The following is a 26,709-nucleotide window of genomic DNA, read 5'->3' on the forward strand; positions in this document are numbered from 1 at the left end:
AGATCCTGTAGTTCCTCAGGACCCCACTACTGCTCCGCTTTATTGGAAACTATCTTTTGGGGGTCTGAGTTTCCTTATCCACTGCATTTGTAGCACTTTGCGTCCCCACAAGTTTGCAAGATGCAACAGTGGGCAAACCTCAGAGGGGGGTAGCTTCAGAACCTGCTTGGGCAGTGATGGCACATGGTTTGTTGCATGCATAGGCCACACTCTCCCTTGAGCAGCTGGTGCAGCTGTTACGAGTTCGGGCCTTTCTGCTTGAGGGTGCCTGCATCTCTGCAATTTGAAACTGCAGCCCCTTGTGAATCTCAGGCAGTTCATTAGCACAACTATACTGTGTGAGATTTGAGTTCATATCACTCTTCTTGTGGCAGAGTGTTAATCAAAACCTTTTTAAAATGAGGAATGAAGGCACTTTAGAAGCATGGTGTTGAGCTCTGGCCGTACAGTTTGGCTCCATCTGAAGGTATTGATGGGGGAAGCCTTAATTCTGCATGAAAATTTTGCCTGGGCCAGGCAGCAGCCTCATTTGGGTCTTCAAAGGGAGTGCCTGCCAGTGCCTCTATGTAAGATCTTCTGCATGAAGTACAATTCAAGAACTTTGTCCATTACCACCTTAAGCCTGAAACTATGCAGTCTTAACACCATTGCCTCTGTTCAGTTTTCAACATGTTACCAGCGAGGGGATTCTGTGAAACTCCAGTCTTGAGAATCTTGGTTAGGTGAGGTGGAAGGAAGCTTTCTCTTGTCCCTGTTTGGGTTTTTCTGGTGGACCAACATGGCCATCTGGCTTCGATCTCCTTTTTCTGCCTTTTTAGAGGCCTGTGGCATACCTGACAACTCTGCTGCTTCAGGGCCTGGGAATGTGGAGTATGTAAGCTAGGATTCCCAAGTGCCCGCTGGTGGCAGGCAAACTCCTGGGGGTTTGCCTCCTTGCCCACCAATCCACCAACAATCGACGGGAGGTGGCAAGCCCCCAGAGGTCGCCCACCACTGGCAGGCACCCCCAGGAACACACCAGGTGCATACACTCTCAGGGTTGTGCAACAACGTCATTTTCAGGAGTGACATTGCACCAGCCATGCAAGCGCTCCTGTGCTTTTGGCCTCAAATGGGCTGAATCAACTCCATGCAGAGCGTCGGAGTCTTCATGCAGTCACTTTGTCAGGTTTTCTCCCGGGTGCTGCTGTGTTGGGTACCAGGGTACCTGGCTTTGGCACCGGGATGCCGCTAGGAATGCTGCAGGGTCCTGCTTTGTGGAAGGAGGGGAGGTATACCTCACCCATGCACCCTCTCAAGCCACCAGCAAGCCTGCTCAACCTAGCCCTGCTCCTGTGTCCATCTTCCTCCTCTTTTGCCGCCGCCTTTCCTTGCTCACTCCTTTTCTCCATCCAACCTCCAACAACTCCTACGCAACCCATCCTGCCCTGTGGGTGGACTTCCCTTTAATCCTTTCAGCCTTTCCCTGCTCCACCTGTCAACCACGCCCTTCTCCTGCCCTCTGACCACGGCTCTGGCTGGCCCAGGCAGCTGAACCTGTGCTCATTTGGCTGGAAGCACTGGGCCAGCCCACCTGTGTCTCCTTGGTTGGCTGCCAAGCTTCTCCTACAGAGGGCCTCAGGCAGCTCCACCTGGAGCTGTTTTGTTCCTGGCATCCCCTGGACCAGGCTATTGCCTTCTAGCTGGGCTGCAGGCTGGGGCATGGCTCTGAGCTGCTGTGGCTGCTTCCCCTCCCTGGCTGGTAAAGTTTCTGTTTGGTTGGCTGTCCCCATTGTCTTTGCCCTCTCTCTCTGTTCTGGCCCCCTCTGGGTTGACCCCACTTTCCCTGCCTGGCCTCCTAGACTCCCACTGGAGGGTGGGACTAGCTGGCCTCCACCTGCCCCTTCTAACCCTCTGAGGCTTGGGTGCTTCTTTTCCTCCTTCCTGTGTAGGTAGGTTCTGGCCCTGGGTGCCTGCTGGGGCGGCTGGGCGGCTGTCTCCCGTCCCCTCCCCCTGGCACGTCTGGGGGCTGTGCCTCAGACCCCAGACACGGTCGGTGTGATGACATCACCCCCAGAAGTGATGTCATCACACATGTGCTGGGAACGTGCACATGCAAAGAGGGATACATGAGCAGCATGAGGTAAGCACCGGACCGCCCCCCCTCCTGCTGGGAGGGGAGAGGGACTTGGCAACCCTAATGTGAGCTCATACAGAGTTGTTAGCCGGCCTCTCTGTTGATGATGGGAAAAGCCTCTGTGGTCAGTTCAGGGAATGTGAGCAAGCTGCCCTCAGCCAGGGGGTGTGATTTCTCAGGGCTGCTTCCAGCTACTGCTGAGCAACATTTGGTCCCAGTCTTGTCTGTATCACAGGAGGGGTGTCTGTGTGGCTTTTGTCCCCTTGCCAGGCTCAGGGGAGAAGAGAACGTTGTGGATCTTTGCAGGTTTGGGCAGCAAGAAGGTTGAGCCATGGAGTCTGTCTAAAGGGCTATACAAATTGGAGGCTGGCCAGGCAAGCCAAGGTCAGATCCAGGGGTCAGGCGGCAGTGGGGATGGGAGCTTTCATTGCTGCTGCTAATGGGGAGGCAATTGCAGAAGGGGGCGAGGGTGCTCCATGCTCGTGCTCACATTCCTCCCTTTACTCGTCATTAGATTGCTTTTTAAAAACATTGTGTTTCACTACAATGTAAAGTCACTGGAATGCCATATTTACTACTAATAAGAGAAAATGTACCAAAGCTGGTTTGAGAAAACATGCAGTGAACCTGGGGAGAACCTAGAAGACAGGCAACTACATGGCAATATCTTGCAGAACCCCGCCCCCCCCCCAAAGTTGCAGTTGGGGGGGGCACTGAGCGAAACTTCTGTGAGGGAGGCCTTATGGTGCCATTGACCCTCTTGCATGCCAGAGGAAGGGTCTGTAGCTGTCCACAGTGGGCATCAGTTAGCTGAAACATCATTTTGTATAGCACAACAGCAGCTCACTAGCACTGTATTTGGGGCAAGTGGTGTTGCTTGATCTTGTCTTGAACATTTTGTGCTTGCTTTTGTGCCTTGCTGTTGTCAGTGATTTTTGGACATTTTTGGCAACTACTTTTCCTTTTTTATCTGCCCTCGCTACGCATGGCTTTCATTACCCCACTGCCATTTCATCTTATGGCAATTTTAGCTGTTGGCAAGCCATGTGCTTTTCTTAATGATGTCATGATGCTATTTCTGTGTAGTGATATCACTAGCACTCAGGTCACTGCCACCAATCAGATTAAGCTGCAAAGTGCAAAGAGGAGGGGAACGTGGCAGGAAGCAGCAGCGGCCCAGCTGATGGAACCGGGGGCAGGGGCAAAGTTCATTTGCAAAGTTTGGTTTTTCAATAGTGAATTTCCTCATGCCAAATCTGAAAATGTAGTCATGAACTTTTCCTCTGACAATTATTTCTAGATGGTTGTTGTGGGTTTTCCGGGGTGTTATTATTTCTAGGATTGCTTTAGAAAAGTTAAGTCACACACATATAACATGAATAAGGTTTCTTTATTACTCAATAACAGAAAAAAGCTCATGATACCATGCAGCTGTCTGAGGGGAAGGCAGATACTTTGTGCTTGAGGCGCAGAGGAATATTGGGCTGAAAATAATTTCTCTTTCCCCCACCCTGGCTACAGCAGCCCAAAGGCCTTTGCAAGGACCATATTTAAGCGGCAGATACACCTCTGCTTTTTAGGACTCACATTCTGAAATCCAGATTATTGTTGTTGTTGTTGTTGTTTATTCAACTTCTATACTGCCCTTCCCACAAGCAGGCTCAGGGCAGGTTACATCAAACATCAGATACAATTTAAATCCACAATAGCAAACCTATTTGCACCAACAGAACTCAAAATTTGGACTTTGAGAGGATTCTCATATACAGATTCCAGTTGTTCCAAATGTGTTCTAGTTGGTTTGTTTTTGTACTTTAAGAGGATTTTTCTAGAGCCTTCAGGAATTCCTTTCCATGCTGGCTTGCCTGCCAACAACCCATGAACATCTAGCACGGAAGTCCAGTACACTGCACCGCGTTCTGTGGCATTTTTGGTTCATGCAAAGGGCTGCCCCAGCCCCTTGGGTCTCCTTGCTGCCCCATGTGATGAGTGCACTCAGCCAGCGATTCCTGGCGGCTGCCCCTTTTTAGACGTTGGTTGGCAGTGGTGGGATCCTGCCTCTTCTCACGGAGGAACCCCAGCCAGCTTCTGAGGACCCCAGGGGCTCTCTGGAACACGACCATACTGGATTAGAGCCTGTGCTGAGTGGAGTCAACACCCCTGAGAGAGGAGAGGGCGGCTGCCTGCCCTTCAGGAATATACAAGGTCCCTTCTCAACTGTCTTTTGAGGAAAGAGCTATTTACTTTTTCTCCTTCTGAAAATTTAGGAAAGACGTGCAGAATTGGTCCACCCATCCCATCTGTCAAAGAAGCCTACTATCATGTCCCACTCCTTGGAACAATAAGTACAAAAATGCAGGGATTACATTTAGGTTTTTTTTTTACTTTACAAAAATGTAATTTAATAATACATTTAAATACACTTTAGCCGTTTTAGGTTTTCTCTATTGACCTGCGAGGCTTCTCCGTCCTCAGCCCATCCGTACCCTGACTGTGGGCCTCTTAATCTTAACCTGGGAGGGGGGGGGTTCAAATGCTGATAGTCTCCTTGGGAAAGGGGTAGAATTTCTATTTTAACAATAAAAAATCCAGTGTTTTTTGGAAGGCTTTTCTTCTCTCTTGTCTCCCTCCTTCTACCTTTTGGTCTAGGTTTCTCCCTCAACAATTTGTGGGGGGGGGGGGGGCTGGGGCTACAGTTTCCTTATTGAGGGCCCTTTCCAAGGAAGAAGAGCAAAGGAGGGTTTGTGAGCTACTTGCTCCTGCTTTGGTTAGCGGCCATCCTGATAGGCTCTTGGAAAGCTCAGTTCCATGTGTATGTGAGCAATTGCATGCACACGCACACTTGCTCTCTTCACAAGTTTAGGGGTGAGTGTGGCTTTATCTCTGTTGTGCTCTGGAAGGCTTCATGCCCAATGTACACAACAAGTACGAGGTGACGGTGAAGTCTGGCTTTTTGAAGAACTGAGATTATAGCTCTCTACCAGATCACATTATAGAAAGTTACTGTGGGAACCAAACTATGGAGACTTGTGATCTTGAACTGTGTCAGAGACATTTGGCAGATTTCTAAGACCAGTTAATTACTATGCAAAAGAGTCAGCTCCAAGTGTGACATTAGAAATGGGAGAAAACCTGAAGCTTTCTGTGTTGCCTTTCTAAAAAGCTCAGATACCAGTACCATAACTAGATTTTTTTACATCTGGGGAAAGTTCTCAGCTGGGCTTCCTCCTTGACTGGCCTTTTGTGGGAGTGACCAAGATAATCTAGGGAAAGTCTGATTTTCTCCCCCCCCACCCCATGGCTGAAAGTTGTTCACTGTGTGGGCTCAGGACCAGTGGGGAACCTCTTGACCTGACCTCCTTAATAACATTTGGTTTATATACTGCCCTTCAGGACAACTTAATGCCCACTCAGAGCACTTTACAAAGTGTGTTATTTTTATCCTCATAACAATCACCCTGTGAGGTCAGTGGGACTGAGAGAGCTCTGAGAGAGCTGTGACTGACCCAAAGTCACCCAGCTGGCTTCAAATGGAGAAGTGGGGAATCAAACCCGGCTCTCTAGATTAGAGTCCCACCCCTTTTAACCACTACACCAAACTGGCTCTCAATAATAATAACATCCAATTTATATACCACCCTTCAGGACAACTTAACACCCACTCAGAGCGGTTTACAAAGTGTGTTGTTATTATCCCCACAACCATCACCCTATGATGTAGGCGGGACTGAGAGAACTCTGAGAGAGCTGTGACTGACCCAAGGTCACCCAGCTGGCTTCAAGTGGAAGAGTGGGGAATCAAACCTGGTTCTCCAGATTAGAGTACTGTGTTAAGCACAATACCAAACTGGCCCCTGTCCTCATGAGTCTGCTGAGCCAGTTATTTGTCTTTCCATCTGCAAAGTTGGGAAAGGGTCCAGGTACCCCAAGTTAAAAAGAGAATCTGATCTGATAATTCAATATAATTTAATTAATTACCTGCCAATGTATTTCACAACTCTGTTCCCCTTCCCAGGCTGTGCGAGTGGAACATGCTCCCTATTGCCCCACCCTGGCTTCCACAGACATTGCCTAGGTGGTCACATCTCGGCTCCTTTGTTGGCCTCTCTTCAACAATTGCAGGTGCTGATACCATTTGGTAGAACTTCTAGTCTTGAGACCTGAAAACTTGAAAGGTTCCCAAATCCCTCTTCAACAGACTCATTCAGTGTTGAGAGCCACAGACTGATTTTTCTCTTTTTTCTCCTCTGTTTGTATTCCAGCGGTTCAGGAAGAGAGGCAGCGAGGGAAAGACCGCAACGAGAATGAGGTTGAGTCAACGAGCAATGCAAATGAGGACATGCCTGTGGAGAAGATTTTAGAAGCTGAGCTTGCAGTAGAGCCAAAGACTGAGACGTACATCGAAGCAAACATGGGCCTGACTCCAAACTCAGTAAGGAAACAAATGCCAACAGTGTTTCTGTTGGCTGCTCTCTGAGTCAACATAAAAATAATTAGACAAATTAATGACTATCAGTCTATCAACAGCTTTTGGCTATAACAACAGGAACCTCCCAATAGTACTTAGTCCGACCATGAGTACCAGGTGCTGGTGGCAAACGATACGAGATGCCTGCTGCCTCCTTGTCCCACTTATGATCCTTCAGAGGCATCTCACTCTCGTCTGGAAACCAGCTGCTCCATTCAATGAGCTCATGGAGGGAGCACAGCAGTGAAGTGTAGAGCAGAGCTGGAGATTGTCTTAGCCAGGAAACTCTGGGCTGGAGCCTTGCAGGACTTCTGGGAGCAGATCTGGGGGCCCCAGCAAGGCTACTCCCAGCCTGACCTGGTTATGGCTGGAATAGGCCTTGGACCCAGGCAAAGCAAGAGGATTTAGAGGGAGTGTTGGTTTTCTTAGAGCAGCTTTTGGGATGCTATGTGAGCCATACCACAGCTGAGCCTTCCCACAGGCCAGTTGGCAGGGAAGTTCTGGGGTACTGTCAGGTGCTGAGAGTGCTCTCTATGGCTCTACACCTGCTTTGTATCTGGGACCTAATCTTCTGTTGTCAAGACCACCCTCTGGCTCTGTGGAAGGCTCATGACAGATGACACCTTCACAGCCCGCCCACCCCGGGCTAGAGTGCTTATAGCTGAGGAGGAATTATGTGGGACTTTGGGTGAGTCTACACTGAGGCTTCTCTCCACAATCAAATAATTGCAAATCTATTGCTTGCTGCATCAGGAATTAGAATGGAGAATTGGATCCACATACCAGTAGATATAGAAATCATTCTCCTCCCATACTTTCCCTTCCACCCAGAGGTTTGCTACATTATAGTCATGCATCTGCTCTGTTTTTTGTTCATTGATGTTGGCATAGCTATACCTTCTCCCGTTGATGAAATTCACACTGTAAAACACTATGGAAATAGATCAAGAAAGGTAACCATGTTAGTTTGTCTGTAGCAGTAGAAAAGAGCAAGAGTCCAGTAGCACCCATACGACTAATAATTTGTGGTAGGAGATGAGCTTTCGTGAGCCACAGCTCACTTCTTCAGATACAGCTAGAATGTGAATCCATCTGTCTTTATATCTTGGAGAGTGGAATGATTATTACAGAAGCTGAATGATAATATCTGGTGAGTGACAAAGAGAGACGTGATTGAATAGGGTGGGGTATGCAGAGGGGTACCAATGCTGATTTCTCCACACCCACTACCCCTCTGCATACCCTACCCTATTCTGTAATCACTCCACTCTCCAAGATTTAAGGACAGATGGACTCATATTCTAGCTGTATCTGAAGAAGTGAGCTGTAGCTCACGAAAGCTCATACCCAACCAAAATTTTTGTTAGTCATATAGGTGCTACTGGACTCTTGCCCTTAACTAACACTATAACACCATGACAGCATGTCACTACTGCACTGTCCCTCCCTCCTTTTTCTCCTCAGACAGGACCATTGTGTGGTTCTAGATTCTACAGGGATTATACCATTTTTGATGATTATTACTATAATTATTACTATTTGATTATTATTATTTGATAATAATTACATTTGTAATTATTGCTGGCTATTTTGGATTCAATCAGCAATATTATCAGGCCCAACAAGGTTAGAGTAATTATGCCAATGCTAAAAATGTAAAAAGAAGAGAAATGAAGTGACTGCAGCAAGCACTTGGGAGATTGACAGTCAGCACTATTTCTGATGTGCCCAAACATCTGTCATTCAGAAAACATGGCAGTGAAAAAAGACCATCCATACAGTACAAAGATTGCACATTGTTCCACACAAGAACTAAAAAATAACAACAAATCAGCTCCTAGGGAAATGGGACCATGAAGAGAAAGAACGGTGGATTGCTGATGCTGCTCTGTAGGAACACACACACACACCCCACACACACTTTTATTCCTGCAAGTATGGCACTGCATTTCACAGGCGGGAAACTACCCTTTGTCCCACCAGGTTCCTCTGTTCAGCAACTAAGAGAGAGCCCTGTTTTTGCTTTGCTCTATAATGAGATAGGCAATATGGCTTTGACCACCGCACGTGCTTTGGATGGAGCAGTTTTTGAGATTCATGATACTTGGAGGGAACTGAGTTGTGGCAAGCTTGGGAGAGGAGGAAAGGGGCCAGGTGAGGAAGTGGAAATAAATGGCTTCATCTGCCCTGATTTTCCTCCACCCTCTTTGAGCAATAGAATGTGGTTTCCTGCATAATTCACCATCGCTGTGAGTAAAGTTGCACCTTGCATCTAAATAGAGGCCTGTTGGAACACCCTTTTAGTGCCTCATGGTTCCCACAATGAGATCATTGGGTGTACAAGCAAGAACAGCAGGGAAGGGAGGGGTGGCGGCATTTCATGGGTGGACAGCGGGGAAAGTGGGCAGAGAATCCTGCAGGAGATGTGGCTACCACAGAATCAGCCTCCGATTTTGTCCTTTTCAAATCAAGCCATAGCAGCTGGCAGTGCACTCTGCATACAGCTGCCCTGGAAAGGTGCTCAGGAACTCTGGGTTAGGGCAGAATGCAGTGGCCCATCCCCTGATAAGGTAGATTGTGGAAGCCTGGTAGCCCTCACTTCTGAATTTGGGCTGGTTCCTGTGCAGAGCCAAAGGTGTCCAGCTTTCACCTGGACAGTCCAATATTTCCTTAGACTGTCCAGGGGAAATGTCCTGAAAATACTGAGTTGTTGTGGACCTAAAGTGGGGTTCATTTTTTGCTAGGAGGACTATAAAACAAATACGGAATTGGGAGTGCACTTAAGGAAAAAATAAAGCTTCACTGGGGTGGGCAAAAGGTTCCTCCAGGCATTTTGTGTTCCTCCAGTTGTTCTTAGAATTGGGCACTTGGACAGGTGCAGCTTCTCAGGGGCTCCCTGTCCTATTCATATTTTAAGGTGCAGGTGCCTGCCGGCCACCTTCTGCTTCCCTAGCGTGTATTCCATTGATCTTACGTCTTTGACTACAGCAGTGGTTCCATTTGCGAGGCTGAATATGCGAGACCTACAAAACTGGTTTGTGAAAAAGTTTTAAGATTCAACATACTCCCCAAACTACAAGTAATCTATATCTTGTCTGGTAGTAAGGTCGCTACCTTGGTGGGAAAATGATTATAACCTTTTTAAGGATGCTCTCTTTGGATTTCGGTCACACAAGGTCAGTGTGACGACAAGTGCCTCCATAGAAGGCTGGAGAGCACACTGTAAGGAAGTATCTATACAGAGTATCTGGTACACTTTTGAAAAAACCTGGAACGCTATGCTTTTGTATCTTTTTCATTGATTTTGCAGGGCAGAAAGGTGCAAGAACAGACAGACAATACTATGGCTTTGTACTGCCTCGACAAACAATGAAGTACTGCATCTACAACCCTTTGTGCAAGAGGCCAAAGCCATCTGGAATTGGGCAATTGCAAACAAAGTCAGCCTCCACACAGTTCACATTGCCAGCTCCAACACTACCAGAGTCAATGTGTTGAGCGGAATAATGGACTGCAACTATGAGTAGGCCATAAGGAACGTATATATATACAGCATGTCTTTTGACAGTGGAGTTTCTGACATGTGGACCTGTTTGCAGTGGCGAACAATTCCAAGGCCAGATTTTTTTGCTTAATGGTGGGAAGTGATCCGATGTCATTAGGAGATGCATTCCAGTTTGCATGGACAGGCCCACGGTTCTATGCATTCCCCTTGATTCCTCTCCTAACTAAAGTAATTGGCCAGATAGAGAGATTGCATCCTGTTTGTACTGTTTTGGCCCAGACAAATCTGGTTTCCAAAACTTCTCAAGTTCATAGAACCATAGAGTTGGAAGGGGCCATACAGACCATCTAGTCCAACCCCCTGCCTGGTGCAGGATCAGCCTAAAGCATCAGGATCTAGTCCAACCCCCTGCCCAGTGCAGGATCAGCCTAAAGTTGTCCAAACATACATTCATTACCCTTCCCCAAGTGCCAGATCTAGTACATAGGGTCATGCTTCTTCACCGTGACCCACTGACACTACACCTTATGGCATAGATAATCCACCCCTGGCTTTAGAGTTCTCTGACCAGGTTAAAAATGTCTTATTATTGAGTACAAGGAGGCCCTCAGGATGGAAGTCCTACACGTCCAAATGGATGTGCTTTGAGAAATGGACCACCTCCAAGCATGAGTGAGCCATAAGGAATGTGTATATAAAGCATGTCTTTTGACAATGGGGTTTCTCACATGTGGGCCTGTTTGCAGTGGCGAACAATTCCAAGGCCAGATTTTTTTTACTCAATGGCGGGAAGTGATCCTGTGTCATAAAAAGACACTCAAATATGCCCAGTGCCAAACATATTGGAGTACCTTTGTGAGCTTCAAAATAATGGCCTTCTCTTCCCTCATCCTCCTCTTCTCCAAACCGAACATTCCCAGGTCCCTCAGTCTTTCCTCATAGGGCTTGTCTCCAGGCCCCTGATCATGCTGGTTGCTCTCCTCTGCACCCATTCCAATTTGTTCACATCCTTTTTGAAGTAAGGCCTTCACAACTGCACCCAATACTCCAGGTGAGGCCTAGCCAACACAATATATAGTGGGACAATGGCATCCTGCGATTGGGATGTTATGCCTTTGTTGATACACTCCAAGATTGCATTCACCTTTTTTGCTGCTGCATCACATTGACTTCTCATATTTAGCTTCCCATTCACCCATATCCCAAGATTTTGTTCACCCATACTGCTAGCCAGAAGTGTATCCCTTATCCTGTATGTATGCTTTGCATTTTTGTTACCCAGGTGCAAAACCTGGCACTTATCCATGTTAAATCGCACCTTATTCAAATCTGCCCACTTTTATTTTTAAAAAAATTATTTTATTAAAACAGAAAATAGCATTGAACTGTAGGAAGAATATAATGGAAAGTGATGTTAGACATAAGCATAATATTGATAACAGAATATGTAACAAAATATTAAAACTACATAATAATATAACAGAAAATATCATTAAAGAATAGACATTTAACAAAATATTAAAAATACATCATATTTCTCCTCTTCATCTCCCCAATTATTTATGTTACGATACATTATTCTTGACATTTTATGTTCAGCATTTTTAAAAAACCTTATCTTTCAGCCACATAGTCAAAACAAACCTTTCCATTTTTACATCTGCCCACTTTCCAGTGTGTTCAAATCTCATTGAACTCTATCCCTATCTTCAAGGGTGTTAGCTACTCCTCCCAGTTTGGTGTCTGTGGAGAAACGTCCTTGTGGTTTCTGGAGTTCCCTTTCTATGGGCTGCAGAGGGGAGGGGCCAGTTCTGGAGTGGAATGTGATTGGAGGGAGAGCGAGTCAGTTGGTGGAGGGGAGTTGGAAGAAGTTGACAGTTGGTGGCTGGAGAGTGGCGGGAGGGAGGGCTCTGAGGGGAGAGGGAGATCTAGTGTAACCCCAGGTACCAAAGGATCGTGCCTGCCCTACACCACATCTAATTAGGGCATGAGTATAGAGAAGCAGAGGGAGAGTAGGGTTTCTTTTTATGTTGTATTATTCCTTCCATTCACTGTATATTTGCCTGTGTCTAGTTAGAGGTTAAATAAATGGGTTTTGGAATTGATGACGGAGGAAAGCTTTTATGTTCCACATAGTCCCCCAAGTGCTTGGGCCCACTAGCAGAGGAGGGGGGTTAGGAGGCTGTCCCGCCTAACCAGGACCCCATACAGGGACAGTGGTGGCAGCGAATATCTGGAGACAGGGAAGGGAGACAGCCCCTCCAGGTGCCTGGCCAGAGGCTAAAAGGGAGGGGTAGGTAGAGCGGGGTCTACCCGTGGGAGGAAAGGCCCCGATTTGTCAATGTCATCTTCAGATTTAATGAGAAATTCCTTCACACCCTCATTCAGGTTATTTTTAAAAATATTGAACAGGATTCAGCCCAGAATCAAGCCCTGTGGCACTCCATCTGACACCTCCCTCCAATCAGATATAATGCCATAGACAGCTACTCTTTGGGTGTGGTTATCCAGCCAGTTCCCTATCCATCTAACCATCCTAGAGTCCAGTCCACAGTCCTCCAGTTTACCCATCAGAACATCATGAGGAATCTTGTCAAAAGTTTTACTGAAATCCAGATAAACTACAGCATTCCTGAGATCGAGTAAGCCTGTCAGTTGATCATAGAAAAAGGTTGTTCTGGCTGGACCTGTTGGGGACAAATCCATGCCGGCTTCCCCGTATCACTATGTTGTCCATCAGATGCTTGCAGATTGATGCCTTTAATATCTGTTCCAGTATTTTCCCTGTTCTAGACAACAATTCCAGATGTGATGCTCAAGTTAGGAAAGCAGTGCTGCACTCTCTGTTTAACTAAAAAAAAGAAAAGTGAGACACGATATGATTCAACTTACCTGACTCTCAGTAACCAACATTTCAAGTTTTAAAATCTACAGTTGTATTATTCCAAGCTGTAGGTATTAAACTTGTTATTGGAGCATCCTTGTTGTGTAGCTTTGTAATCTCCCAATGTGGGATGGCCCAGAAGAATGAAGGTGAAAACAGGGTTGCACTTACCTGTAACCATTGTTCATCACGTTATTTTGTGCAGGCACACATCCCTCCCACCTGTCCCGGCGTGAGCTCTCTGGTGTAGAGTATCCACTATGAACTTGCAGCGGCTCAGAGAGAACTGAGGGAAGGGCTACTCCTCTCACAAGGCATGTGATTGTTTAGGTGGGAAATCTGTTGCTATGGCTATGGACTGTCCCGATGTGTTTCTGCACAGAACTCAATGAACAATGGTTACTGAGAAGTGCAACCTTGTTTTTTCCCTTACTTTCTAGTATTGCAGAAAGGAAGAGCCCTTTACCCCCTTGAATGCTTTTTCTTGTGTGGTTGTTTAGTGAATAGCAAGGTACTCCTAACATGCAAACAGCAGCACCCTCTTCAGGAGGAAAAGAAGGGGTCAAGGGAGCATCCCTCTTCACCCTCCAGATGTGTTTTTTGCTTCCTGAAAGAAAAGCCACTGGGTGGAAGATCCTAGGTGGCTCTCAGTTTGATCTAGCAGGACTTGCTAGATTTTTACAGGGATGGTAAGGATCTGGGTTGGTGCATCACCAGCTTGTTGAGACACCCATGTTGTAAGGACTGCCTGCTGCATGTGCATCTTGCCCAGCATCCAGTCTCCAACAGGGACCAGCTCAAAGCCTTGAGGAAGCTCACAGGCAGGACACAAAAGGGATGGCCGTCCCCAGCTCTTAGGTCCATAGCAAGAAACATTGTGGTGAGGAGGCATAAGGTTACATAGAGGTGGGAGTCATCTTTAGTAGTCATCAAAAGGAGCCTACCATTATCACCCCACCATGCTTCTTATCCTCTGGGGCTTGGAGCACCATGGTATAGATTTCATATTTGCTGGCAGTGAGTGGATTTTTTATTGAATACCTGCTGGTTTAACATTCAAACTGAGAAAGTCATATTTTAAAGTCAAAAGCTAGCCGACTTACAAGCAAATCCCACTTTTTAAGGTCACTTTGCACATGCCCAAGAGCACTCTCATCACCTATTTGCAGTTTTGGCCTTGAGATCAGGGCTTATCTGACTTACTTAGATGAGGTTATGTGAATGTTCTTCCAACGGCTCAGAGGCTGTTCTTGTCCATAAACCCTCTATGCAGCTGAAAGAATGAATGCCTGTTACAAGCCTGCCCACTGTTATGTGGACAGTATGGCATTGGTCTCAATTGGTTTTAGGTAGTCACTAGAGCTATACTAAATGTTTTGATTTAGCACCTGTGAAATTAGCACCAGTGACCCAGCCAAGCAAGCCCTGAGAAAGGTTTGTGCTGGCAGAGTGTTTGCATTGTCCCTGCCCTGTTCAGGGCCTCTCTGCTCTTCGGACTGTTGCTTCCTCCTGGCACTGTTGTCTTCCTCCTCCTGCTTTGCTCTTCTGGGCATCATTTCCCACATTACTGTTCCTCCTATTGGCTGATGACATGTGTGATTCTCTTTACAGGCATCCATGACATCTCACATAGTGTTGCGATACTGTCAACAAAGTCAAATGGGTTGCTAGAGCCAGTAGGATTAAATGGCATTGTGTGGAAGAAAGACCAAGAAGGCAGCCCAAAATGAGGAACAGCCTTGGAACAATGCACTGCGTTTGCAAGGCCTGTCCCAAAATGTTCTGAATGTTCTGAATCACTCTCATGAAAGCAAATGCAAACGGGTGGAAGATGTTTCAGCCCACCTTGGCAAGTGGGCTGTCACCTTACTCTGAACTTTAACATCTCTTGTTTCTTGTTTGTTGTAGCCCAATGACCCAGTCACCAACATATGCCAAGCAGCTGACAAGCAACTCTTCACCTTGGTGGAGTGGGCCAAGAGGATTCCCCATTTCTCAGAACTGCCGTTGGATGACCAAGTAATCTTGCTCAGGGCTGGTGAGTCAGGTGTGCTGCGGAGGGTGTAGGCAAGGGAGGGAGGAAGGGCGGACTGGGGTGCATTGTGGAGAATGAGGATGTGGTCATAGGAGACCACTGAGATCACTTCCTCCTATGTTTTGCGGGCCAGGGTGTGAGGAACCTGTGAAGGTGGCATTGAGAAGATGCCATTTCTGTTTCTTTGCCCTGGGGGAGGTCTTTAAATGAGCTGGAGCACATAATTGGGCACATTTGTAATTGGGCACATTTGATCCATTTGACTTGAAGTTGCATAGAGGGAGCCTGGCTGGCTGTGCTGGATCCAGGTCCTCCTAGAAGGTAGGAACTGTAGCCCAGAGATCTCTCCTTCCTCTTCTCTATTATAATTGTTTTTAATCATAGAATCATAGAGTTTGAAGGGTTCTTACAAACGCTCTGGTCCAAGCCTCTGCCCAATGCAGGAACAGCCTAAAGCTTCCCCAACAAGTATTCATCCAGTATTCATCCAGTTCCATATATATGGAAATGATCTGATTTCTGAATAAAAGCCATTTAAACAATAACTTGTGTCTTGCTGGAATGGTCCAGGGATGTGTCTACCATATCCTGTCATCCATAGCCTGACATTTTGATAGGAATCATCTTTTTCCTCTGTGAAAGCCTGTGAAAGAAATAGTTATGGCATTGGTAAAATGACATCAAATTACAGCAGGATACATTGGTTCAGAACAAAAGGATCATTAAAATTGGCATGGATGGGGCTCAGACATGACATTCTGCCTCCCTAAAGATGGTCCCTCTCCTCAAGGGCTAGGTTTGTCAGGATAACGTTTATGGAATTTTGAAATAAGTCTAGGAGCATTCATATGGGATTGCTCCACCCATTCTCAGTAAGATTCATCAAAGTCTTTCCACCTGACCAGGTAGAAAAGTTTGTTTTAGAGTCTAAGATTTCCTCCACTTCATAGTGAATATGTCCATCCACCAGCTTTGGATGTGGAGGTCCCCTTTCTGGATGCCAGTGATCAGGTGGAGGAGCCTTTTTAGAAGACTGAAGTGGAATACTGGGTGGATTTGTTTCAAATTCTTTTTCTGCAGTCACCTCATTTATTAACTTCTTTACAGGAAAAGGGCCTAGATATTTCCATCTCAGTTTTCGCTAGGTTGCTCCCCTTTTATGTTTCGGGTGGAGATGTATACAAAATCTCCTGGTTGTAGTTTCCATTGCTCTGAGTGGTTTTTGTCAGCAGATTTTTTGTAGTCCTCTTTTGGATGATTCCCCATTGGGAAATTAAATTAGTCCACCATTCCTCCAGGTCTCCCACCTGTGAGGAATTAGGGGTTTCAGAGAAAGGCAAGGTGTTTCTTTCATATCCATGTACTGTTTTAAACGGGGTGGCTCCTGTACCAGGGCTGGATCTAGGGTTGCTGGCGTCCGGGGCAACCCTAGTCCAACCGCGCACGCGCTCCCGGCGCAGTGTGATGATGTCATTTTGTTGACATCATCACACAGGATGGTGGAAGCAGTGTGCGGGGCTGGGAAGCCACCGGTGCCATTCGCCTCCCCACAGGCGAATGGTGCTGGGGGCCTCGCAGCCCCCCGCACTGCCTTTCGACTGCCCCACAGGACGGGGCGGCCGGCTTGCTGCGCACTCCCTGTTTTGCAGGGCAGGCAAAAGGCAGCGCGGGGGGCTACGAGGCTTCCCGCGCCATGCGCCTGTCCCGCAGGACAGGGGGCGGCCAGCTGCCCCCTCTCCTGCGGGGCAGGCGAATGGCATGGGCGGCCGCACTGCCCTTTGCCTGCCCTGCAGGACAGGGGGTGATCCAGCCCTGTCCTGTACTGAGTTGTTATAAGCATATTCAGCGAAATCAAGTAAATCAAACCAATCATCTTGATAGTTAATGTAGCAACTTAGAAACTGTTCAAGCACTTGATTTGTGTGTTTGGATTGTCCATCGCTTTCGGGATGGTAGACAGACCTAATTCCTTGTTCGATCCCTGCGAGTTTAAGAAGCTCCCACCAGAAGTTGGCAACGATTTGCGGACCTCGATCGGATATTACCTTATTAGGAAAAGAGTGCAGTTTTACTACGTGCTTTAGGAACAGGCTGGCTAGTTTCTTCACTGTGGGAATTGTATTACAAGGAATACAATGAGCCTGTTTTGAAAAGAGATCCACCACAACTAATATGACTGTGTGTCCTTTTGAGGGGGGAAGATCAGTAATAAAGTCCATTGAAATCACAGCCCATAGTCTAGGATGGGTTTCTAAAGGTTGTAAGAGTTGAGGAGGTTTCCCCTTCCTAGATTTTCCCATTATACATACTGGGCAGGAGGATACGTATTGAGACACATCTTTTCTCATTGCTGGCCACCAAAATTGTCTTTTTACTAAGTGTAGAGTTTTAAGATATCCAAAATATTCAGCTTTTTTGGCATCATGGCATTGGTGTAGAATTTCCTTTCTTAAGCTAGGCGAGATGTAAAGTTTGCCCCCCCCCCGTACCAATGGCCATCCCCCTCCTTTAGTTTGGCTTTGGGCACATTTTCCCCCTCCTTTTCGGTCTCAGCTTTAATTCTCTCTTCCCATTCTGAGAGATCAGGTTTCGTGCTGCTTTGCGTTTTTGCGGCTTGGCTACGTGTCGTCACCAATTGAGCTGGTGAGAAAACTGTATCAATTATCTCCTCCCTCTGGCTCATGTTGGGGCATGCGCAAAAGGGCGTCCACTAAGAAATTCGACCGCCCAGAGAGGTACTTCAACATGAAGTTGAATTTAGAGAAGAATTCCGCCCAGTTTCTGACATTCAGTCTCCAGGGGGTGCGTAGTGCCTCTAAGTTTTTGTGATCAGTCCATACTTCAAAAGGTACTTTAGCCTCCTCTAGCCAATGCCACCAGGTTTCAGGTGCTAATTTCACTGCAAAAAATTCTCCCATACGCTCCAATTGCCTTCGGTCTCAGAGAATTTTTTAGAAACGGTATGCGCAGGGGTGCAGTTCCCCTTCTTTGTTGAGTTGCAAGAGCAACCCCCCCTGCAGTGTCGCTTGCACCCAGTTGGGACTACAAATTTCCAGTTCTCATCAGGGTGCTGTAGAACCTGTTCAGAAATAAACAGCTTTTTTAGGTTTTCAAAAGCCTCATGTCATGGACCAACCTGGCCCAGTGGAGCAGAGAGACTCAGAGGACTCTTCTGAGGAAGAGGCAGCTGGTGAACCTGACCCAGATCCACAGCCAGTGGCAGAGGCACTGCAGGAGGAGGCAGGCTCTGAAGGCTCAGATACTGATCCACAGCCAGGTCCCAGCACATCGGTTCCTCAGCTTCCCAGCCCTGGGCTGGCAACAGAAAGCCAGGGGCAGGCCAGCTCTCCCCCTTCCTCACCAGAGCCTCGGGAGCGCTGCCAGAGGAGGGCTAGAAGAGCCCTCCAAGCCAGAAGGCACAGTGCCCGGCTAGCAGCACAGCACCGGCCCAGCATCATTAGTGATGATGAGTGCTCGCAGGAGCAGGACTGAGACAGCCGGCAGGTGCATGCTATAGCACAAGCAGCTGAGCACTGTGAGGCTTAAAAGCAGCCGAAGAGGGAGTGGCTGCGTGGAAGCAACGAGTCCGCTCACTACTGACCTTGCTGCTGTTTGGAACTGATTCTCTTGTCCCTGACCTTGGCCTGTTCCTGTGGATGTGTTTTTGGAATCCCCCTTTGGACTTGAAGCCATGAGAGTGCCCAGTTGGTGCCTGAACCTTGGAGCTGGGTGCTGCCCTGCTCGGACAACTTGGGAGTTATCCCTTGCCTGCTGCCAGTGTGAGTCTGCATCGGGACACCTCATGGCATTCTACCATCCAATTCAATTTTGCACTGGGCTTTTTTTCTTGTAGTCCCTTCCCCTTCGTTTTTAACAAGTCTGTTAAGGGGAGGGCGATTTGAGCAAAGTTCTTTATAAAGGGTCTGTAAAAGTTAGCGAACCCTAGGAATGACTGCAATTGTCTTCTTGTTTTGGGGGCCTCCCACCCCACTACAGCTTGGATTTTTACTGGGTCCATTTTCAGTCCTTGGTGAAAGACTCGGTGCCCCAAAAAATCCAGCTCCTCTTTATGAAATTCACATTTAGACAATTTCACTGGCAGTTTGTGTAAGTGGTCAGTACCTTTCTGACCAATTCCACATGGGATTCTTTATCAGCAGAACACGTCATCCAGATAAACAACCACACCTTTGTACAGGTATTCATGCAGTACCTCATTGATTAAGTTCATGAACACACCTGGTGTCCCCTGGAGGCCGAAAGGCATTACAAGGTATTTGAACTGCCCTAAGGGGATGTTGAATGCGGTCTTCCATTCATCCCCCTCCCTTACCTTCACTCAGAAATAAGCATCTTTTGAATACAGTTTCAAAAAGATTTTGCCTTGTGCCACCACACTGAGTAAGTCTCTAATCAGGGTCAGGGGGTACACATTCGACATGGATACAGCATTTATCCCACGGTAATCAGTATACAGTCTCAGCCCCCCATCTTTCTTTTTGCGAAATAACACAGGTGCCGCATGGGGGGAGCTAGCGGGGTGAATGAATCCCCGCTCGAGGTTTTTATCAATGAACTCTCTCAGCTACTTTCTTTCCACTGGGCTCATAGAGTACAATTTTCCCTTAGGTAACTTTTCCCCTGGAATGAGTTCAATGGCACTGTCCGTGCCTTGATGAGGGGATAGCTCATCAGCTTCTTTTTCATCAAACACTTGTTGGAAATCTTGATATTCGGAGGGAATGGCTTCTTCCTCCTCTGGTTAATAACACAGTCTCTAACAGAGAGGGAGCTGGGTGCACCCTGCCCCACACTTTAGTCCATGCATGTTTTGCACAACCATCTCCCTTAAAGACCACCATCCCGATGGACCATTTGATGTACGGGTCATGGTTCCATAGCAAATGACTTCCCAGTACCAAGGGCTATTTAGCCCCATCGTTGACTATATATGTTCAATTCTCCCAGTGGTATCCCATGCCCGTAGGAGTAGGTGCCATCTTGTAAGGTGCAGGATGCATATTGGACCCGTCCATTTGTTCAGATACTGTAGGGTCTTTGAGTTCTATTAGTTCCAAGCCCAATCCATTAACCAAGGCTGGCGATATTAAGTCCTGGGAACTTTCGCATCCAATCCAAGGAGCTCTTCCAGTTCAAAAACTGAGTTTTCAAGAAGAGGCTGGATGAATATTTGTCAGAGATGCTTTAGACTGATCCTGCACTGGGCAGGGGGTTGGACTAGATGGTCTGTATGGCCCCTTCCAACGCTATGATTCTATGATACTATGGCTGAAAGCCATGCCTCACCATCGCATCTCCTCCTCTTGGGTTGGGTGGCCCACCAATCTTCAGGGTGCCCACTCTTGAGGGGTGGTTACTAGCCAGTTCCAATGAGTTGCCCCCCTCTTAGGGATCGCCCATCATTGCTGAGCCTGGGCAGAGGCTCCGTTAAAGAGTCTCTGGCCACCTCATTCCCCGGCTCTGTCCTGGTTCGAGATTGATTAATTGTCCCTTTGGTGACTCTAAAGTTCCCTGGTCTAACTCATACGGCATGGTGCCAGCAGTCCGACGTCAGGGTTTTCGGTCCAGGGGAAAAGAAAAATGTCAAGGACTGACACTTCTGCCAAAATGTCAGTCCTTGGCAGGTAAAATCCCCAAGTTTTCCACAGCAAACATGCAGGTGTATTGGTTGATGTAAGTTTATTAGAGATCCATCAAGTTCAAGGTGCTCAGACAGCTGAATTGGCAGAAGTGATGTGGATGGGGTTGGTAGTGTTAGTTATAGGGAAAGTTCCCGCCATCAGGATAGGGACCATTGAAGTTTGGGTGTGAAGGAGCGGGGGGGGGGGGGTGAAGCTAGGTTTAGGCTAGACAGAACAAAGAATGAAATCATCCCAGTTCCCAAGAAGGATACATTTCGAGCTGGCTGCAGCCGGCCTTCAAGAACACTTACTGGAGCCAGCGGGGAAAGAGGAAGTAAATACTTGCAAGATAACCTACTGCCTTAACATCAATAAGAAACTTCTCATGTCCTCAGAGGACCAGTACATAACACAGAATATATTCATGGCAGATATGCAGACATGCATATATGACAAAGTCCATTGCGTGCAAGCAAGCCATGTTCAAGAAAATGTAGTCCACGGCCTCAGAATCCAAATCACTCCTGCTGGCACCATGAATGCAGTCAGTGGTTCACCTCTATAATCTTCTGTTGCCATTGCATTTGTCTTCCTCTGACTGGCAGGATCGAAGAGAATACCACCTGTGCCTCCATTCCTTTCAGTTTCCTCCCAAGGACTTGATAGTCAGCCCTAATGTTTGCAGTGGTGTTCACAGCCATGTCATTTGTTCCCACATGGACCATTACAAATGGGTAATGGTCTGTTTTTTTTACTAGCTTGGCCATTCAGTCTGTGATATCCTTAATCTTCTCTCCCGGCAAGCAATAGACCTCTCAGTCCAGGGAGTCAGGCCTGGACCTATGACATTCCATACACCTCAGCAGAGAGGCACAAATCACCTTTTTCTTCTAGTGTTATCTTCATGGCGTCCCTACTTGTTCTTTCAGGTCCTTGTTGTTATACACCAGTCAGTGAGTCTGTCACATCAGCATGGGCCTGGAATCAATTTCTCAGCTCAAATGGCACTGAGTGGCATCCTGCTCTGCACCTTCTGACTCATGCTATCAATCTTTGTGGAGGTTCATTAGGAAAATAGTCTATTGTCCCTTCCACTACTCTTCCCATCCTTTTGCAGGGCCTGAAGACGTTTGTTCATGAAATCCTGTCCTCCTTTCATTCCTTGAAGGGTACCAATCCATTCCTCCAGGCTCCTCACTTTTTCTACTAGTAACAACACCAGCATGCACTTACGACAAATATTTTTACTTGGTTTGGTTTTGGTTTTAATTGTTTTAATGGTGTGTTTTTGTTTGGTCTTAATGGTTTTTAAGATGTGTTTTTATTATGAATGTTTTTAATGTTCGCTTCCTTGGTGGCTCTGATGAGAGAAGAATATACATTTTGTAAATAATAATAAAATAATAATAGCTCCACAACAGACTACATTGCAGAAAGATTTATATTTTATTCACATCTTCTGCAGTTGGCTGCCATGCATGGCTGAAAGCTGTGGTGATCCTTCATAAGGTGTTTTTGGCTTGGTGGGTCATAAGGTGCAGAGGCTGGGGCTGTGTAGGGATTATAAGATGTACTTGGTGGTGCAGTTGCCCCAAAGGATGTTTCACTGCCCCATTTGCTTCTCAGCCCAGTTACTAGATTGAATGCGGGTCTCTGCATTGGGATTGGTATATTGAGGCAGGTCAAAGAGGCTGGGACACTCAATGCTCTCCATCACAATTCAGCGACCTGTTTTATTCTCTCCAGGTTGGAATGAATTACTTATCGCCTCCTTTTCTCACCGATCCATAGCTGTAAAGGATGGAATCCTTCTTGCCACCGGCCTCCATGTCCACCGGAACAGCGCCCATAGTGCAGGAGTTGGCGCCATCTTTGACAGGTGGGGAGGAAGTGGCAAGGAGATGGGCACTTGTTGAAGGGGTAAAGGGATCCCAAATCAGCTTTGATTTGCCGTGCCCACCTGGCCTATTACAAGTATGCCAATGACACCTCCCCCAATCACATAGATGTTGTGCTCTAGTCACAGCTTATAACGAATGGTCAGCATTTCTTCTTTCAACATCAGTTTCCAGTCCTCATGATTCCAAACATGTCACTGAAATAGTAAAGTGGCTGGGTTGCAAATCAGCACTCTGCTAGTTTGACTCCCGCTGCTGCCATGAGCTTAGCAGGTGGCCTTGGGTGAGCCACTCCTCTCAGCCCAGCTCCCCAGCTGCACTGTGGGGATCATAATACAATGACATTGATCACTGCTCTGAGTGAGCACTAATTTGTCTAGTGGGCATAATGTTGTTGCTGCTGTTATTATTGTGAGGGCTGGTGAAGGGCTGGAAATTACAAGGGCTGGTGAAGGGAATGTCCCAGAGGCTGAGATGCCATGAGCGCATGAGGTGCAGTGGCTGGCTACCCAAAAGCACCCTGCTTTTGAGATCTCCATTGGTTGTTCTTGTTTTGACCTTGCAGGGTACTGACAGAACTTGTGTCCAAAATGAGGGACATGCAGATGGACAAGACGGAGCTGGGGTGCCTCAGAGCCATTGTCCTCTTCAACCCTGGTAGGTTTGACTGCTTGGAGGGGAGTTCTTGTGCTGTTTTTGCCCAGAATTGAGTGGAGGCCTTGTTTCCATGGCGTAGGGATCATCTCCTCAGTAATGTGAGGGTATTAACAAACGTTCTAGCTGTGTGCCGAGGAGCTGGCATTTGGGAAGAGAAGGGAAGCGGGGCTCTCCTGCCCTCCTTGGCCTGGCACTGTGGGAACTTGGGTTAGGTGCTCCTGGGGCATATAGGCCTGCCCCATTTTGCTATGCGTGTTGCTGGTGCCTTGCTGATGCTGATGTAATGCACTGCTGCTCCTCCTGCCTTCCTAAGACATCTGCCTTGGGCTTCCTCACATGCTATATGAGGGTGGGGAAGGGCCAGGAGCCCAGTGGTGAAGAGTGGGAGTTCTGAGCCAGAAAGATCTTTCAGCAGGTCACAGCTCAGCTCACAAATAGGGGGGGGGGCAGGGAATGCTGCATCTCTCAGCTTCAGCTCTGTCTGCAAACTGGGGACAACAGTGCTGGCTTACTGTAACAGGCTGCTGTAAACATTGCTGAGGTGAGGATTAGTTACACAAAACTCAGCACTTAGCAAAATGTAATCATTTTGGGGGTGGGGGCAGTGGCTTGCAGGCCTTTTATTGAATCCTCGGTGCCCTTTTTCTCTTTAGAGAGGCCAGGGACGTCAAGCTGCGGTGGCACTCCTGCTGAGGGCACCTGTGTCCCATGAAAAGAATGCCAGTGTGGTCCCCTTCATGTTTCCTGTCAGGCTCATCCTCCCTGTTTTGTGTCACTGCCGTAGGGGTTTGAGGCCTCCTGTCCGTAGCTGTCAAATCTGAGATGGGGAGTGTTTGCAACCCTCTTGACCTGCGAAGGGAAAACTCCCCTTCCTCCTTTGGGATTCAGTTGTGACTGAATTGCCTTAGATCTTAGTAAATTCCTGTGCAGAATTCTGTCTGGTGGGGCTCAGCCTGCTGGCTCCTCAGAAGACAAGAACACTGAGTTGGGCAAATCAAAGGGGACAGACCCCAAAAACCGGATGTATTTAGAGTCATAAGATAGGTTATGAAATCCCGTGAGAAAGCAATGCCACAGGGAATGTGTCTTATATATAATTTAATTCTCTGAAATTTATTTTGGCCCCCCTCCCCTTCTCTTTCCCACTGGTATCCATGTCCTCATTTGCAAAGCTCACCCTGACAGTATAAAATCAGCAATATTTGCAGCCACTGCCTGTTGTCACCTCAAGCTCAAGCCAAGAGACTGGGTTGGTCTTCAAACAGAGGTCTTTTGTTTGCTGTTGATAAAATGCCTTCCATAAAATACCTCTAGTCCTCAGGAAGTTTCCAAAGACCTCCGGTTCAAGGGCCTCTCTTGCATTGCAGATTCCAAAGGTCTTTCCAGTCCTACGGAGGTTGAGGCTCTGCGTGAGAAGGTGTACGCTTCGCTTGAGGCCTACTGCAAACACAAATACCCTGACCAGCCGGGGAGGTGAGTTTCTCCATGTGCAGCAAATGGCCACAAGTAAGAGACAGGGGATAGTGGGAAACTAGCTATCTTTTTCATTCACTATACTATTTGTGTTACATTCTTATGACCAAAGAGAAGGGAAACCTCACTCAATACCTCTTGGAAACCTTTTGGTTTTCCATTACTTTTTGCCTGAAGGATGAGTTTTAAAATTCACCTCGAGATGCCACCTGTAACAAAGTCCATTGGCAACCAACCCCCTCTGAGAAATGTAGCTCATTTGGGACTTCACCTGGTGTTTTCCTTATGTTCTCTGCCCCACAAGGGATCTGGGCCTCTTGGTTAGTGCTGCAGAGAAACTTGGGCCAGCTGCTGCCTTCCACCAAGCAAGAATGTCCATTTATCCCTCTCTCCTTTGAGCCAGCAGCCCAGTGCAACCTGGAAGTCTGCTTTGCCCCCAGCACCATCTCACCGAACCCCATTCAACCTGCAGCACATTCCATTCCCCCTTTCAGGGACCACAACTGCAGCCTTTGGGCTTTGCTGCTTGACACAACCTCTTTTCTCCCTCTTGTATTCATTGTGCAGCCCGATGAAGAGTTCTGGAGAACCTAAAAGCTTGCCCACTGATTTTGTGAAGGACACAGCTGAGTGATGTTTTGGGTGGTCCTTAAAAAGCTACTTGATCTCCTCCCCCCAAAGACTTATGCTTTGAAGGACAGTGGCCATTTTGATGGCTGTGCTAATATATTATCAAAGAGACAATTGGAGTCATAAATAAAAACCTACTGCCATTTTGATGTTTAGTTTATCTTACTCTATCTAAGGCCTAGAATGAGTAGTATCTGAGGAAGCCTTCATTTCTTTCTGACTGTTGTCCCTTGTGTGGGAGGGATTTCCCCCTTTTTTTGTCTGCAGATCAGATACTCTGAAAACGATTCTGCCATTGTTGATGTGTTTCATCTGTCTGGGAATGGATTCTTCTCTACATTTGGTTCCCTGGGGAGTAGAAAATGCTCTCTGGGGCTATGCCAGCACTTGGGGAAGAGAGATAGGGAGGGGGCTGTTTCCCAGCTGCTAGTTAATTTTAACTTGGAACAGATCCAGTTGTTGCCTCTTATGAGCAAACAGATGGCCAGATGCCTGTTCGTGTTTGTGTACTCAGTAACTCTCTCCCTCCAGACTCAAGACCAGAGGGAACAGTTCCAAGCACAGCCATCCCAAGTTTGCCGCAAGCAGGGGTTCTGCTTTGGCACCGCCCTTTTCCCTGATTGGTGCAGTTCCAAGCCAGTTGGTCACCTGACAGTCAAAATCTATCTGAACTTACCACCATCTGGTTCCATTTAGAAATGAAAGTTTCTGGATTTGGGGGTGGGGAGGAGGAGGAAGATGGCAGGTTTTGATTTGCCTGTTCTTGTCCCTTGTCCCCTGGCAGTTGCCAGCTCAGCGCTGAAAACAGAAAGCAGGCAAGAACGCAGAGCAGGAGCCCTCCCCTCTGCCCTGTTCCCTGCTCAACCTGTTCAGACCCTGGCTGCCACTTTCAAAACTGCACATTTGCATATGGGGAAAATAAAAATAAATGTGTGTGTACAATATATTAATGCAAAAGAGCTGCTGTGTGTTTATCAGGAGGGCAGGGAGGGCATAGGTGCTCCGAAATCGCATCACATTTCTTAAAATTATTGGAAGGAATGGAATCTAGGCCTGAAGCAAACCTTCCCATCTCATTTGGTTCTCCTTTTTCTGAGCAGCATCTATGTTCTGGGGTTTTTCAGCATACACTGTGAACGTTCCTGCCTGGTTTCTACACTGCTCTTCTCTGCGCCATTTCCCTCTTTCGCCTTCACAGTCTGTGACTTGATTTGCTCTTACTCCTGTTCAGTCCTATTGGCTGTAGCAATCACATGATTTTTTCCAGTGATGTCACAATTCTGTATCTGATGTGATGAGGTCACTGTTGCTTGTCAACAAAATTACTGCAGCCAAGGGGATTAAATGGCAAATGAGGCCAAGGTCAGTGAGGGTGAAGAAGAAAATGGTAGCAAGAACTGG

The 26,709-nt window shown here is 47.2% G+C and overlaps 1 protein-coding gene across 4 annotated transcripts in view; it reads left to right on the top strand.

Annotated features, from left to right (window-relative positions):
* RXRA (retinoid X receptor alpha) overlaps positions 1 to 26,709 on the top strand; it is a 272,985-nt gene that overhangs the window by 239,285 nt on the left and 6,991 nt on the right. For 2 of the 4 annotated variants that reach the window (XM_054997345.1, XM_054997347.1), the window contains 5 exons: positions 6,379 to 6,548; positions 14,882 to 15,020; positions 22,397 to 22,529; positions 23,114 to 23,205; positions 24,573 to 24,678. In XM_054997345.1, the coding sequence (XP_054853320.1) occupies positions 6,379 to 6,548; positions 14,882 to 15,020; positions 22,397 to 22,529; positions 23,114 to 23,205; positions 24,573 to 24,678 (640 nt within the window). The remainder of the gene's footprint in view (positions 1 to 6,378; positions 6,549 to 14,881; positions 15,021 to 22,396; positions 22,530 to 23,113; positions 23,206 to 24,572; positions 24,679 to 26,709) is intronic. The other 2 variants (XM_054997346.1, XM_054997348.1) reach the window with 1 other exon arrangement.

The sequence above is a fragment of the Eublepharis macularius genome, chromosome 14 (genome assembly GCF_028583425.1).
Source record: "Eublepharis macularius isolate TG4126 chromosome 14, MPM_Emac_v1.0, whole genome shotgun sequence".
Classification (NCBI taxonomy): Eukaryota; Metazoa; Chordata; class Lepidosauria; order Squamata; family Eublepharidae; genus Eublepharis; species Eublepharis macularius.